The sequence below is a fragment of the Gadus macrocephalus genome, chromosome 5, assembly GCF_031168955.1.
Source record: "Gadus macrocephalus chromosome 5, ASM3116895v1".
NCBI lineage: Eukaryota > Metazoa > Chordata > Actinopteri > Gadiformes > Gadidae > Gadus > Gadus macrocephalus.
Window position 1 is genome coordinate 14,807,275 of NC_082386.1, and position 15,213 is coordinate 14,822,487.

The 15,213-nt window shown below is 45.0% G+C and overlaps 2 protein-coding genes across 4 annotated transcripts; both read right to left on the bottom strand.

The window, feature by feature from the left end:
- Positions 1-25: 25 nt before the first annotated feature.
- fhl5 (four and a half LIM domains 5) lies at positions 26-3,881 on the bottom strand. Of its 3 annotated transcripts, none has more exons than XM_060052674.1 (6): positions 3,728-3,881; positions 3,211-3,391; positions 2,791-2,965; positions 1,824-1,993; positions 1,134-1,320; positions 26-560 (listed from the first exon to the last, which is right to left on the bottom strand). In XM_060052674.1, exons 2-6 carry the CDS (start codon positions 3,370-3,372, stop codon positions 409-411), a joined length of 846 nt encoding a protein of 281 aa, XP_059908657.1. In that variant the 5' UTR covers positions 3,373-3,391; positions 3,728-3,881; the 3' UTR covers positions 26-408. The 3 variants fall into 3 exon arrangements, with proteins under 3 accessions (XP_059908657.1, XP_059908658.1, XP_059908659.1); XM_060052675.1 differs by having other exon boundaries at positions 3,211-3,394; positions 3,728-3,879; XM_060052676.1 differs by having other exon boundaries at positions 3,601-3,741.
- Positions 3,882-8,949: 5,068 nt separating this feature from the next.
- fut9a (fucosyltransferase 9a) lies at positions 8,950-15,213 on the bottom strand. The gene is made up of 2 exons (XM_060052678.1): positions 14,990-15,213; positions 8,950-13,322 (listed from the first exon to the last, which is right to left on the bottom strand). The coding sequence occupies exon 2, from the start codon at positions 13,312-13,314 to the stop codon at positions 12,232-12,234; it is 1,083 nt and encodes a 360-aa protein (XP_059908661.1). The 5' UTR covers positions 13,315-13,322; positions 14,990-15,213; the 3' UTR covers positions 8,950-12,231.

Below are 15,213 nucleotides of genomic sequence, written 5' to 3' on the forward strand. Positions count from 1 at the left end.
ATAAAAACAGTCTGGGGAGAAAAACATGCTACAAGCGTAAGAGGAGGAAGAGATCAATTTGAGCACCTCACTATTATCCATTAAGTGGCTGTGTATCGAGAACCAGGGGTTTATATTTCATCTCGGGCTGGAAGACTACATCAGCTTCTCTCTCTCTGCACTTTTGAAAAGCTTTCTCCCAATAACTTGTGACATACGAGTAGGCATGTGCACCACTGTGAAACGGGCCTATCCTAACAATCAAATGTGTTTTCCTTCAACGATCACAATGAGAGCTTGATTAGTTTGGGGAAAGTACACAAAAGAGACAGAAAACACAGAAGGAGATTAAGAAGAAAAAATGCTTCTGATTCTGATAAGTGATCTGATCAAGATCGCACCACCCCTTTCCTCATCCTGTCAACGAGGTCACTTCTCCCTGCCGCAGTCAGCGCACAGGATGTTGTCTCGCTGGGTGTGGAAGCCCCGCCCCACCAGAGACACGGAGCACAGCGTGCACGTGAAACACTCGCTGTGCCACTGGCGCTCCTCGAAGGAGACGTACTTGGCCCCGGCCAGACCTGCAGGAGGAGGAGACGCATGTGCAGGCACACACACACACACATGCACGCACGCACACACACACACACACACACACACACACACACACACACACACACACACACACACACACACACACACACACACACACACACACACACACACACATGCACAGATTTGCAAATGAACAAACACACACACACACACACACACACACGCACACAGACACACACACACACACACACACACACACACACACACACACACACACACACACACACACACACACACACACACACAGAGGCAAACACACAGACCCGCACACACACACAAACACACACACACACACACACACACACATGCACAGATTTGCACATGAACAAACACACACACACACACACACACGCACACACACACACACACACACACACACACACACACACACACACACACACACACACACACACACACACACATTTGTGTGTGTGTTTGTGTGACATTTGTCAGAGATTTGCTTATATTTGTCAGAGATTTCCACACAATTAAAAAACGCCACATAACAAGAGTTTCCCTGGGAGGTGTTGGTGACTCACTGGTGATGGCCTTGGTGCAGCCCACACACTTCTTGGCGAAGAGGTTGCTGAAGCAGTCCAGGCAGTAGGGGAAGTTCTCCCGGGAGGTGAAGCGCTTCCCAGACAGGGGCTTCTTGCAGCCAATGCACAGGAAACAGTCCCGGTGCCAGGGCTTCTCCTGGTAGGTCACCCCGCCTACGGTGATGGCCTGGAGGAGGGCAGGGAGACACAGTGAGTGCATACACTGTATACACACGCAGAGGTATGGGTGCACTCACAAACACGCATAATTACCTGCACTACTACGCAAACGCAAACACATTGCGGCCCACCTCATTCACGATGGTGCACATGCAACTAAATCCACACACACCCACTCACATGCACACATACACACACTCTCACAGACACACACACTCACACACACACACACACACACACACACACACACACACACACACACACACACACACACACACACACACACACACACACACACACACACACACACACACACACACACACACGTGCACGCTACACTAATCCACACCTAAAAGAAACATCAATTCACTTCTGTCCACATCTTAAATGTTGTTACGCAGTCTGGGACTAAGCTCAGACTATGAGGGAATGTCTGCAACTATAAACACAAGATAAAAAAAGGGAAAAAACAAACAAAAACAACTGCCGGGGCCGGATTTCCTTTCTTACTTTCTTACAAGCGCAGCACTGGTAGGCAAACTGCTTCTCAAAGCAGGGCACACAGAAGTAACCGGTGTCTTTGGGGATGAAGGACTTGGTTCCTATTGGCTGCCGGCACCGGTTGCACTGGAAGCAGGTCTCGTGCCAGCTGCTCCCCTTGTACTCCATTTTGCGAGAACCTGGCGGACGAGTAAACGAAAAAAAGAAAGCTTTAGTCAGCATGTGGCTCCTGGATGAAAGACACGCTTTAGAGACAGACCCCCGACACACACACACACACACACACACACACACACACACACACACACACACACACACACACTCGCTGCTGTCGAGGTGCTGAGAATAATGGTGCTAAGTGTGTGCAAGCTGTGGCTGGATGAACGAATGAAAGGATGACGTAGGTCTGCCTCATTATTCTTTGAAGTACCTGTTTTGGAAACTCAGGAAGGACGTAAAAGCACTAAGTTCATTGATCCCTGGGGACATTCCCTTCCCTTGTCCTAGAAACGCACCGTTCAGGTCAAAGTGCTGGATAAGCTTTATACTATGCTGCTTTACACGAGTATAGTTTATTATCTGTTAACATGGTGGCTGAAAGAGTAGCTTGGTTGCATGGCTTCTGTCAATGTAACTGCTATTATTGCTTCTGTAAAGGGACGTTTACAGTTTAGAATAGAGCAAGTTTTCAACATCCGGCCTTCAATGTCTTCCTTTTACATCTCTTCATTGCCCTCATCTTCTCACCTCCATCGTCTTCTTAACCTCATTATAATCTTCATCCTCATCCTCATCTTCCTCATTCTTGTCTTCTCCTCATCATCGCCATCATTCCCAGCATCATCACACATATCGTCATCATCACCGACAACAACACATTTCCCAATTATCCTCGTTCCATCATTATCTTGTTCTTCCTCACCACTGCCATTATCACCATGATCACCATGCATCTCACCACCCTCACGCTCCCTACCTGGCATGATGGTCTTCTTGCAGGTGGTGCACTTGGAGGAGTACTCGTGGGAGTAGCATTCGGTACACAGGAGCTGGTTGTCCTTTGCAGCGAAGGCCTTTTCCACCAGAGAGCGGCTGCACTTGGCACAATTGAAGCACTGCTCATGCCAGTGGCGGTCTTTGTAGGAGAGGTCCTGTCAGTGTCAGAGCAGGTATCGTGCAGTTTTACCGGTGGTTGGTGCAGAGATGGATAAGCTGTTGGACAACATCTCAGCATGACCTCGGATGGTACGGATGGTGATGATAAGGATGGAGTAAGGGGATAATGATGACCTGGGGGCTACCAGGTGACAAAAAACCAGTACTTTAGCTCTTTTTCAGCACTCTTGGGCAATTTATTTTTCTGTTCACTGAAAGCATGGAAATCATAGCTCTTTACTTTGCTGTTGCATCCAATCGGCGCCGTGCATTCGGCACAGCAGTTGGAGAACAGGCTCTCATAGCACTTAGTGCAGTACTGTGTGTCCTCCTTCGTCACATACTTGTTCCCCAGCAGGGAGTCTTTGCAGTAATGGCAGTCAAAGCGCTCGGCGGCTGACATGTCGCCTCTTTTCTCTCAGCTGCTTGCTCCGAAAACGGTGAGGAAAAATCACAGGAACGGTTAAAAGCCCTATAATAGCACCCCCCCTTCTCTGCAATCAGCATCCAAGCAACCGCCCCCGATCTCCCCCCCCGACACACACACACACACACACACACACACACACACACACACACACACACACACACACACACACACACACACACACACACACACACACACACTCACCGAACCTGCTTTGACGTTACAGCAGTCAAAAGTTCACAATGCAGTCTTTCCTCACTCTTCTCTTTAAAAGCATGAGAATTACTGCAGAGGGGTGCTTTGATGGAGCAATGGAAGGAGGAGCTCTTACCTCCTAGGTGATGTTCAGTCAAGGATGAGAGGACTGGAGGAGGTGGGTGACCGGCTGGAGACCCTGGGACAGACACAGCCACAGGGGTGGGGAAGAGAGAGGGGCTAGGGCAGCAGGATTATGGGGATGAATTCATGGGCGGGGGTAACCTCTATAAATACTCTACCTCTTATTAGCCTTGACTCTCTGGGGAGACTGGACATGCATGCAAGCCATTCTGGACCTTTTATGGGAGTGACTGGTCGCTACTGCGTTTGTATTGATTGAATCAGTGTTCTGGCAGGATGTTGGGTGGGTGTGTGGGTTTATTTCTGAGAAAAAGCGTGATCGTGATTCATGATTGCCTTATCGCTAAAATCCAATCACGATTTTACTTATCACAAATCAAAAATATGTATAATAATCTGAAATATTAATTAGCGTGCTGATTCTCAACATTAAGTAATTTAGTCACTAGACATTAAAGTTTATTAAAAATAAATTCAAATTTGATAAGACTCAACTGTGAGCCAATGCGTACACCAACCAGATGGATGAAGATGGCTGGTGGAGAGCCATGTCAGTGGCTTATTAGGATTCAAAGAGTGCATGCAACTATGTTGGCACACCACTCAAGGGCTTGACACAATGACAATACCATCGTTCATGTTTTCACATGAGTATGTTTTTTAGCTCTGCAGATGTCAGTGAAATTACCACAAAAGAAAAGGGTATAATTGAGTGGGAGGAAATTATGCCAATTTTGTTCTTGAAAAGTTTTAAAATCTGGGCAAGATTTCTCTTTCAAAGTTGATACATTTTTGTTTTTGGCATGTCTTGAGTGAAATATATTTCTGTTGAAATAAATGTTAAGCAGCCAATATTACTGGTGACAAATATAACGAGAAGAATATGTATGTATGACACCCCCCATCCCCACACACACATACAAACACACACACACACACACACACACACACACACACACACACACACACACACACACACACACACACACACACACACACACACACACACACACACCGACAGACAAACACACTGCACCGTACAAAGAATGGTCCATTGCCCCACTTATTTTCTTACAAATGCAAATCTTGATCTGGCTCAGGGCCAACTAATTCCTGCGGCATCTCAGGGAGCACGTCCGTATCGGCTTGCAAGACAATCAGGAGGCAGACATTCGTAAAAATAGCCCAGCAAAATTACCAGCCGTGGATCCCAGTGTCCTAATCCTTCATGCATACACCCACACACACACAAACACACACACACACACACACACAAACACACACATGCATGGACGTGCACACAAATTCACACATAGAGACAGAGCCGGAAGAAGCTATGATTGGAAGGCACTTCTAGCTCTTCTCGTCTTCATCGCACACCCCATGGCTCCCTGCCTCTTGATGTCTTCTGGCGATGCAATAACATGTAAAGACGCATGTTATTTAAGGAAGGGTCTCGTGTATGTCAGCATATATGCTATTTTTCCAACCGCATATGCATAGCACAATCGTGCATATAATTGTTTTGGACCCGTATCAATCAAATGTAATATGACTTACTATAGACTGAGATGGCAGTTGGTGGCAATACTTTTTCAGCCATTCATTGTTTAAATGCGGTAGAGATCCTGTGTGTATCTGGACCTGTCTGTGTAGATATGCTAATAATAATAACAAGAGGGAAGGATTTTGAGCATTATGCCAGGATGAGCATTATATAAGTATTGTATTGTGTCGCTGCCTGACTCTTACACGACAGCTGCACATCACAGACTAAAGCCATCCACTTAAATACCCCCCCCCCCACCCCCCGAATAGGTCAAATATGATAGTGGACATTCAAAAGCTCTTAAGCTTTATTGCTCCGGTCAGTGCGGACATCTCTAGGTGTAATACCAAGAAGGGCCACAAGATCTTGTTTGGCAAATGAAAATACATTCATGTTTATCTCTGACCCGTGAACTGTCCATGTACGGTAGTGGATAGAGAAATGCACATCAAAGTAAGTCCTCAAACAGGAATCTGCTAATAAGTGTGTTTGTGTGTGTGTGTGTGTGTGTGTGTGTGTGTGTGTGTGTGTGTGTGTGTGTGTGTGTGTGTGTCTGCGTGTGCATGCGTGGGTGTTTGGGTGTGTTTGACGGCTTTATGGATTTTGACTGCTTCCTACACACAATATGATATCCATATAATTACATTAATCGTTTGCATATAATATAACTCAATGAGTCAATGACTGTGGTTGTCTCATCGTTAAATGACCCGCCAACACTGTGCCCTGTGTGTTACAGGGTAACAAAAAAGCCTGCTGGACTTGCATATTCCTTTGCATGCATAATCCTCTGAGGTCAACCGGTAGGCAGCTGCCAACAGGCGTCCTGCACTGCCTGTCAAGCCCGATAAATAGACCTTTCTCTGACCGGGACTCAAGTGACCTCTTATATTTAATTCATCCATTCATCTCCAGTCTTTACAGTGACATCTCAGTCAACATTTTGCTTCCTCCAGATCACATGCATGGACAAAAGAGCAGAAAAGGATGTGCGACTAGTATGGGACGAGAGCCGCCGCCTGAGGTATCGCCTGGTACCCATCGGAAGGTCAGACCTATACATGTGTCGACCGTCGCACGCACAAAAGCCCCCGCGCACCATTGAGCTGACGGTTGGTTGGCATGGCGATGACAGGATAAGTAGGCTCCATTGAGGGATGAGACGGCGAGGAGGTGAAGGTCCTGGCGGTTAATGAGAGGACACAAACCAAAGCTCAGAACAGGCACTCTGCACTCCCCCGGTCCCGTGGAGAGGAGTGCCCCTCTTAGCCGGGCATTCACACCTGAACAGGATAGCCAAACAGGGGGGTGGGGGGCATAATCACTAACTCTGTCATCTAGCAAAACCTTACACCACTTCAGGGATGTGCTGGGAAGGGCCCAGATAATAGCCAACGAGCAGCAGCACCACCACCACCACCACCGCTAAAAGCCCTATAGTCCTAGTCCAGTCGCAGTGGGGGGGGGGGGCCGCAGACCTTGTCATGGAGCCAGACATGGGCTCACTTGCTGAGGAGGCCAGGCTGCTGTGTATTGCACGGAATAAACAATTGGTTAAGATGTGCACACAGATATACACACACAAGGAAGGAAGGAAGGAAGGAAGGAAGGAAGGATGTGACACATTCAAACATCTGGGAAATTCCATGACACTGCCGCATCGTCCTCCTCACGCGAGCATCAAAAACAATCTATAGGTCGGGCTAACACAAGGTTGGAAGGCAGTAGCTCTGCAGCTCCACAGAAAGGTTGGGAAAGGTTTGTGTTTAAACATAGTTGTGCGCGGCTATAAGGCTGAGACTGCTCTGACACCACGGATACACACACACACACACACACACACACACACACACACACAACACACATGAACACGCACACACACACACGCACACAACACACATGAACACGCACACACACACACACACGCACGCACGCACGCACACACACACACACACACACACACACACACACACACACACACACACACACACACACACACACACACACACACACTAATACACACACTAATACACACACTAATACACACACTGCACAAATACATCATCTTACTCTGAAATGATCCCACATTCTGGGATGCTTTCCAAAAGTGGCAGTGGCAGACAGGGAATTTTATCTTGTGCTGGTCAACCGTCTGCCACGGTTCAGGGGGTATAGAATTCGAACAACAATAATTAGCTGAAGTGCTGTATTTTGCTATTTTTAAAGCCCTACATTACAAAAGCAGTGACATGAAAAAATAATGTTTTGTATACAGTGGTAGATATATATACGGTTCGGTATTTCATCCAGTAAATCAGTAATGAGTTACGCTGTGTCTCTGTATAATCCCATTAGTATATATCGTTAGTAGATGGTATATGCCGCAATCAAGATTCCTTTCCATCTTTGGAATGCATTACTTGATGACCTGTCTCTGTCTGTCCGTCTCTCTGGGCCTTTGTACAGCGCTTGTTAGAGCTTGTTAGAACATGGGATGTAGCGGCAGTATCCCGCCTTGCCATCTGTCTTTCCCTCTGTCTGTCTGTCTTTCTCTAACCCCACTATCCCCCCCGCCCTCCTCCTCTCCTAACCCCAGCCCACCCCGTCCCCGTAACACGCAGGACGAAGTACAAATATGTCACCTGAACTTTAGTAGTAATCCTCTGATGATAAACCGGGGTATTATTTACACCCTGTCGTTCCACTCAGCGCATGCACACCCCTAGTCAGGGCCCCGGTGTGCTGTGGGCCCCCAGGTCGACCCAACACGGCCAACGAGGGATCCACTGCAAATGCCAGGGTGCTGGCGAGGGGACAGGGTAACCAACAACAGCCCCCGGGCGGAGGTGGCGTATCCATCGAAACAAACTCGCCTGGCGCTCGTCTATCACTTATCGCAGGGCTTTGGGGGGACGGGGTGGTGGTGGTGGTGGGGGGGGGTTCACTATTTATACCCCTCAGTGCACTGGGGCAATGGCAACGGATCCAGCGGGCAGCAACTGTGGATACACTCCACAGCTGCTGCAAGTGGAGCGACGCAAGGAGAACGAAAGAAAGAAGACAGATAAAGCTACAACCGTGTGGAGGACAGGGATCATTGATGGATCCGCCACCTTTTTCAGTGGATCCCCCCCCCCCCACCCATGGCAGGTGGGGGGGGGGAATGTCTGTCCTTTTCCTACAGCACCCAGGCCCTGAGTGCTAGTGATGGCACGCTGAACGGCAGTGTAAATAGTAATCCGGTTTGTCATCAGAGGATTACTGGAAAACATCAGTTTACATATTTGTGCGTTGCCTTGCGTGTGTTAGGGTTGACACAGACAGCGAGAACGTTTTACAGGCAAAGAGACGGACAGAAGGACAGAGAGACAGACACCAACGGTGCATCCACTAGTGCATTCCATTGATGAAAAGGAATCCTAATTACACACAGCAGTATATGACATCTACTAACACAGCCTGATACGACCGAGTCCTCGTAAGAGCATAGGTCCTCATTAAACTGTGTGGAGAGGATGTTCTTTCCGAACAGTGTTTTGTTAACATCATTTATTCAGAAGTAGCTAAAATGTAGAGTTGTGTGAAATAGAGGGGGAACAACCAACAAGCCAGATATAGAAGCAGACGCCTCAGTATGATGTGAAAGGAAAATAACTGTTACTCTGTTCAGTTTTTTCGCAGATTTGATCATATATTTATTTTTCTTCGACACGATCAGACATTTATAGTTAAAACACAACATTTGGCAAAATACAATGATTCGGCAAAATGAATTGTACTTCATCAATTCAGTCATTAATTCAGTCACCTGACAACAAATGTGGGCAATGCTTAAGATGTTTTTTTGTGTTAAATAAAACATTAGGTGTTTTAAGGCTATACCAGCACAGCTGCCAGGTCATACAACATCAAATCTACCGATAACACCCAATATCGTATACCAATCATATGACCCTGACCATCTAGCAACAAAACACACTTGCATACTCTGTAATCAGAGGACCAGAGGACACCACTTCTTTCTTTGTCTTCAAAAATAAAATAACAGAAGAGAATAGACTAGAAAGAGAAAACCAAACTTGTTACTTTGCTAAATCACTGTTATCACAGTAACAATAAACGTTGTACTCCATACATGTTAAAGGACTATACAATATGATCATATCACACTCTGGGATTGCCAATGTCTGGAGGGACAACTTTTGAATTTAGGAATAGCTCCGTCTGAGACACAAGAAGAATGAGTCACACAGTTCACACGGATGATAAAAGTGCTATATTTTTGCTGCATTTCAGCAGGACTACTGCAGTTAGGCCATGCAAAGGGATAGTGACCTAATCCAAAACCAATGCCTCTAATCCTTTGCGGTAAAATAGCCTAATTTGAAGGAATGTCCACCTCTAGAACAAAAAACCTTAGTCTGTGTAGCACTAATTCCCCCCCCCCCCCTTCTATCTTTTTGCCATATATTACAACCTCTCAAAGCACCAGATCCTTAAATGATGGCCGGGGAGATTGAAAAGACATTCAGCCACCTGTGTGTTAGAAAGAGATTTTACGACTAGAAATATATACAACACATAGTTTATTAACAATTTGTTAACAATTTTTTTTACAATGGAAACACCGTAGGAGGTTCCCAAGTCTGCTAAATGTACAGAAATGACCTATGTTAGTGGGCTACTTTCCTTTAGACATGTCTTATATACAGGATTCGTTATTAAGCTCTGAACCTCATCCATTATACATAAGAAAAATATTTCAAGTCACCCCCTAATTTACATTAATGGTCCCTTGGAAAGTGATAAAATACTACTGATACAAATGAAAATAACCTATGGAAGAAAATATAACCGTATCAATATCATAAATGCTTTATTCAATATAAGGTGATATCACTCGTATATCCAATTGATCGTTGCATAACCGTTGAATAACCTACTGGTCGATATGTAAATCTAAAGCACATTATGTAAAGAACGAATGCAAATGTAGGTTCTTCTTCACATCATTAATTCATGAACTGTATATAGCTACTGATTTATATCCTTATGGATGTATATCCCTATGATGTACATGTACACTGTAGTACATCCAGCACACATGGCCATATGGTGAGACATTCTCTCTCTTTCGCTCTCCCTTAAAAGGCCACAGTCTTCTTGTTAGTATTTCTACCTTTCTAATGTGGCCTTACAATTCCCAGATTCAACCAATGCGGTATTATTTGTTTTTCAGCAAGTAATGGTCCATCTGCTTAACATATATGCTTCTGGACCATAACAAATCTTCACAAACTAAGGTTACATTTTCTGCCACATGAACCTGAAACAAGTTTGACTACTTTAACGGAGAAGCCTTTGATTGTGGCTCTTCTTGCATAAGAACTCATGACAGGGTTTCGGACAGCTCTCGCAGGAATATTGTAGCCATAGAGAGTTGCTTGCTCATTGTTGCATTGTTCAGCAGACTAGATGCTTTTGGGTAAGGTTGAAAAGGTCCTTGTGTGTGTCTGCGTACGATATGATGCTGTGTTGTCAAGCTTCAAGATAGCTCAAGTTGGTTGGCGCTCATGCCCGACTGTAAACATGGATGCAAACAGGAATACAGAATGACGTCATTAATTCACTGACAATCTTCACTTCAAGAAAAAAAACATGAAATATTATTAGGAATACACAGCGAAAGAAGGGGCCGGAATGTTTAGACAACTTCTGAAAGCATGATGATTATGTTTTACCATTATAGTCAGATACCATCAATACAGTGTATTCTACCTTCCACATCTTCTACAAATTCATCCCGATTCAATCGTGATGCCTTTCAGCTGCTTGATACGACAGCCTTTTTGTGTTCACACCCCCTTGGTCCCCTCATCACAATCTGAACTCATAATAAAAACATGACAACATTTCAATCAGGATACAGAGGCTGAACAAAGCAACCCCAAGATCTGCAAAATCAAAACATTCCTGATTTGTGATGTTTAACTCGTACTCTTTGACCTGTCTTTGTTCTCACCGCTGATCCATAACACAACATATACTTTTGACCCTACTCCCTAACTTTTGTGGAGGGATTTTTCCCTCCCACCCTCCATGTGGAAACCATCCAAACTTGCCTTACATGGGATATGCACACACGTCAGTGGACCTACATGACTGTGTCCCCATCTGGTGTTTTAAATAGATCTTTGATTATTCCTCTGTCCCCTGGGTTTCACATTGCAAATGCAGTCTGTCAACAGCATAAAAAAAAGTCTATGGAAGAGACAACTGTTTTGATAGATTCAAAATTACACAGTATGTATATGTACATTTCACATGTGATGACACAATTGAACTAAACTTCCACGTTGGGGCTCAGTAAAGACTTGATAAATGACTGGGTCAATATCACAGACAAGACTGGTCTTATCTTATCATGCCCTCCGTTTAATAAATAGTTATGCTATATTTTAACATGTTCATATAACACTGTTCTCTCACAGATTAATTAAGAGTTCCAGTATGCACCACATGATGGAAATGAAATTTGTGTAATGTAATTTTTACACATAAACATTAACCAGATTGTACGAGTACATACATCCAATCAAGCACTGCACGATAATAATAACAGCAATTAAGCATGCCACAAAATAGCAGCAAATATGTTCTGAAATCAAGTGCAAAATATGATATCAAAGAGTATGACAAAAAAACGCATGCGTTTTGAGATCAATTAAAAAATTAATTAAAGTCATAAATTAAGCAGATAAGAATCAAGAAAAAGGCAAAGAAAGGCAAGCCTACAAACAGTGTGGAAATAATGTCCAATTTTGACGACAGCACAAATAGAAATAAAAGGAGTCGCTGCACTTAAATGTGAGGACCCTCAGGAGATGGAACGAAGGGCCTAGAGAACAGAGCATAAGGAAATGGGACTGCATAGCCCCTTGCAAGCCTTATCCACCCCAGTACCATTTGTCAAGGTTGTTCACCGCCTTGTATTCTTTATGCCTTCGCAGGTAATCACAAGCCAGGCATGTGTGCTCTGCCCAGAAATAGGCCTTCTTCACTTTAAAGTGCCGCCGCCATTCAAAGTACCTGAGATACATCTCCTCGTTCTTATCCAAAAGTAGCAGGTAGTCTGCCAGCTCTTTAGGCGAAGTGAAGTCATCCACGTGGATGAATGCATCTCCCTGGACAAAGTTTTCATAGTTCTGCCTCGCGGGGCCAAGAACCACTGGCACTGTGCCTACGGAAAGTGGGTTGTAGAGTTTCTCAGTGATGTAGTCCTTATGAATTGAGTTCTCAAATGACAAGTAGAACTTGCAGCTGGCGATGGTGGGATAGTAGTCTTGGTCGGCGATGTACTCTCCGAAGGCCTGCCCGTATGCGTGAACCTCGATGTGTTTGTACAACTCGTTGTAGTACTTAACCCGCACGTGGTCCGGGTTCCAGTTGCTCACGATCCAACAGATCAGCTTGCTTTTGCTCGGTGGAACAAAGTCCTCCTCTCCCTCCACCGCCACGATGGATCCGTAAGGCACTTCAATGTCAGCGTCCTGTCGGTAGTTGAGGGTGAGGTTGAACAGGTTCTCGATGCCCGGGATCTGGGAGGAGTGAGAGGGGGACTCCAGGTTCATCCATACCCACTTCTGGAAGGATGGCCTCTGGAAGGGGGGCAGGTTGGACATGTCCGTGCAGATGTCCCTGTGGTGAACGACCACGCCATCAGACTTGTTGTAGAGGTTCCTGTCCGCTGTGATGAGGCAGCCCTCGATGTTGAACAGGGAGCTGCACACAGTGAGGTCATACGTCTGTCCGAAGGGCCAGAGCCAGACCAGAACGATGGTCAGGTTCTTGTCGCTCTTGGTGGAGAAGAGGGTCTTCCCGTGCTCTGTGGATGCTGTGGACTCTACGGGACCGGAAAGCCAGCTCGTGGATGGTTTAAAGTACATCAAAAACAGAGTCACAAAGCATCCTAGTAGAAATGTGCCGAGCAAAAGGGGTCGTAGAATCCTATGGAAAGGTGCAGATGTCATACTCTGTCCTGCAAAGAAAAGATACCCAGAGAGGATGCTGATCAGAACAAAGGATAAGCTGACATGACAAGAGTCCACCAAGAGATAATCTCTTCATGAACTCGAAAATATGCAGATCAATACAAGCGTGAGAAAGGCATGCAATCCAATTGTATCCCTCATATCCCTTTTCCCCCAAATCATTATCTGATTATACATCCATTATACAAATAATAATGAGGATCGATACGTCCTTATAAATGTCCACGCAAAGAACACAGCTTGCAACACTTTCCATGTGTTATGATTGTGAATCAGCCCTTGGCATCACAACACACTTTTTGAGAGGGGTTTTAAGGGTGATTTATTTATATACTAACCTCAGTGAGCAATATAAATATCCATTGTTTCTCAGCCACCTATAGCTCCCAAGAGTGTCATTAGCATGGGCATGTTGAAAACTAATGAGGCAGAACTTTTACAAGACAGGGTTTGGCCCCCATGGTGTCAATCTATTGGATAAGTATCCTCCTACCTATTTTGGTCGTTTTGTGGAGTATTTCTTAGGCTATGATGTTTGGGAGGAGAACAGGTGGAACCTAGACACCATGACCTACTTTGCTCATGGCGTAGATCAGTGTCTCTGGACCATCACAACTGTTCTCAGAGAGGTACGCTGAGAGTAGTTAAGGTCCTTCTCTAAAGTGACGGCTATGCACTGGAGGCTTATGCTGTCCTCGATGATGGTTCATAGGGAATACTATGCTTCCACTAGTTGCACAGCAGGCACATCAGGAGACTTTCCTGCTACAGACTACAGACCGACCTAGAAAAAGGAAAAAACTTCAATAGAATGATCCACTGAATCGAATGAACCCTAACATCTGAGAGATAAGTGGGGATCATGGAGGAGAGAGCATCCAAACCTCCTCCCCCTAGGGTTTCCCCGGACCTGGGAGCCTCAGGTCTTCTTGATACCTCAGAGATAGCGCATGGGACTGGCTAGGTCCAGCATAGCATCCAAAAAATACCCTGTATGCTTTGTCTGCAACGACATGCAAGAACAAGCACGAAATGTGTGTTGGCACTGATGTAGTGGACTAGACTTAACTTTTACGTTAAGAAGATCGGCCACAAGGATTCTCTGAAGGAGAATCCGTGTTCATATCAGGCTCCTTCAATCAGTTGTATTCAACTGAGGTTCCTCCTCAATGATTCTATTGTCACGCATCCTTCAACACCAATTGTCCAACATTCTTCAAAGAGATTGGAACATGGATGGGATCAGAACATAATTGATCTTGGGGATAAAATACGGTATGTACCGTGTAGATGAAGGACCAACCAAAGATGAATATGATGTTTACAATAAAGGAGTGAAAGTGCGAGTCCAAGGTTTAAGGCAACCCACACATATTTTATTTATTTTTATATGCATCTTAAATGCATATTCTATTACATTCCGCTCTTGATTAGATCAAATGCATTTTTGCATCTATAATTAGAACATTTCTATTCAAGCTGTATTTAATTTTGTGTTTACATTGCAAGTTTTGTTTATTCTATTCTATGTGTCAGGTGGACCTGAGCAGGTGTAAAACAATTTCATCCGGGATCAATAAAGTCTGCTATGTATCTGTGCCAAAAGCTTTAGCGAATAAGACATTTGATTCATGCATCAAATTATACTACAGACCTGGTGGATTTGACTTTGTGAGGAAATCCAAGCGAGACCGGATGCTCAAGGGCTCCGAGGGAAAACAATTCTACATCGGAACAACGCTGGGATCACACTCCTTTCTCTTTCAATGCTCTTAGGAAAATGATAGCGCTCTTGGCCACAGCTGGTAGCGGAGGAGATGCTTTGCTGTGGTACTGAAGAACAATGATGCGGCATCTAACGAAGATTGCCTGATCTGG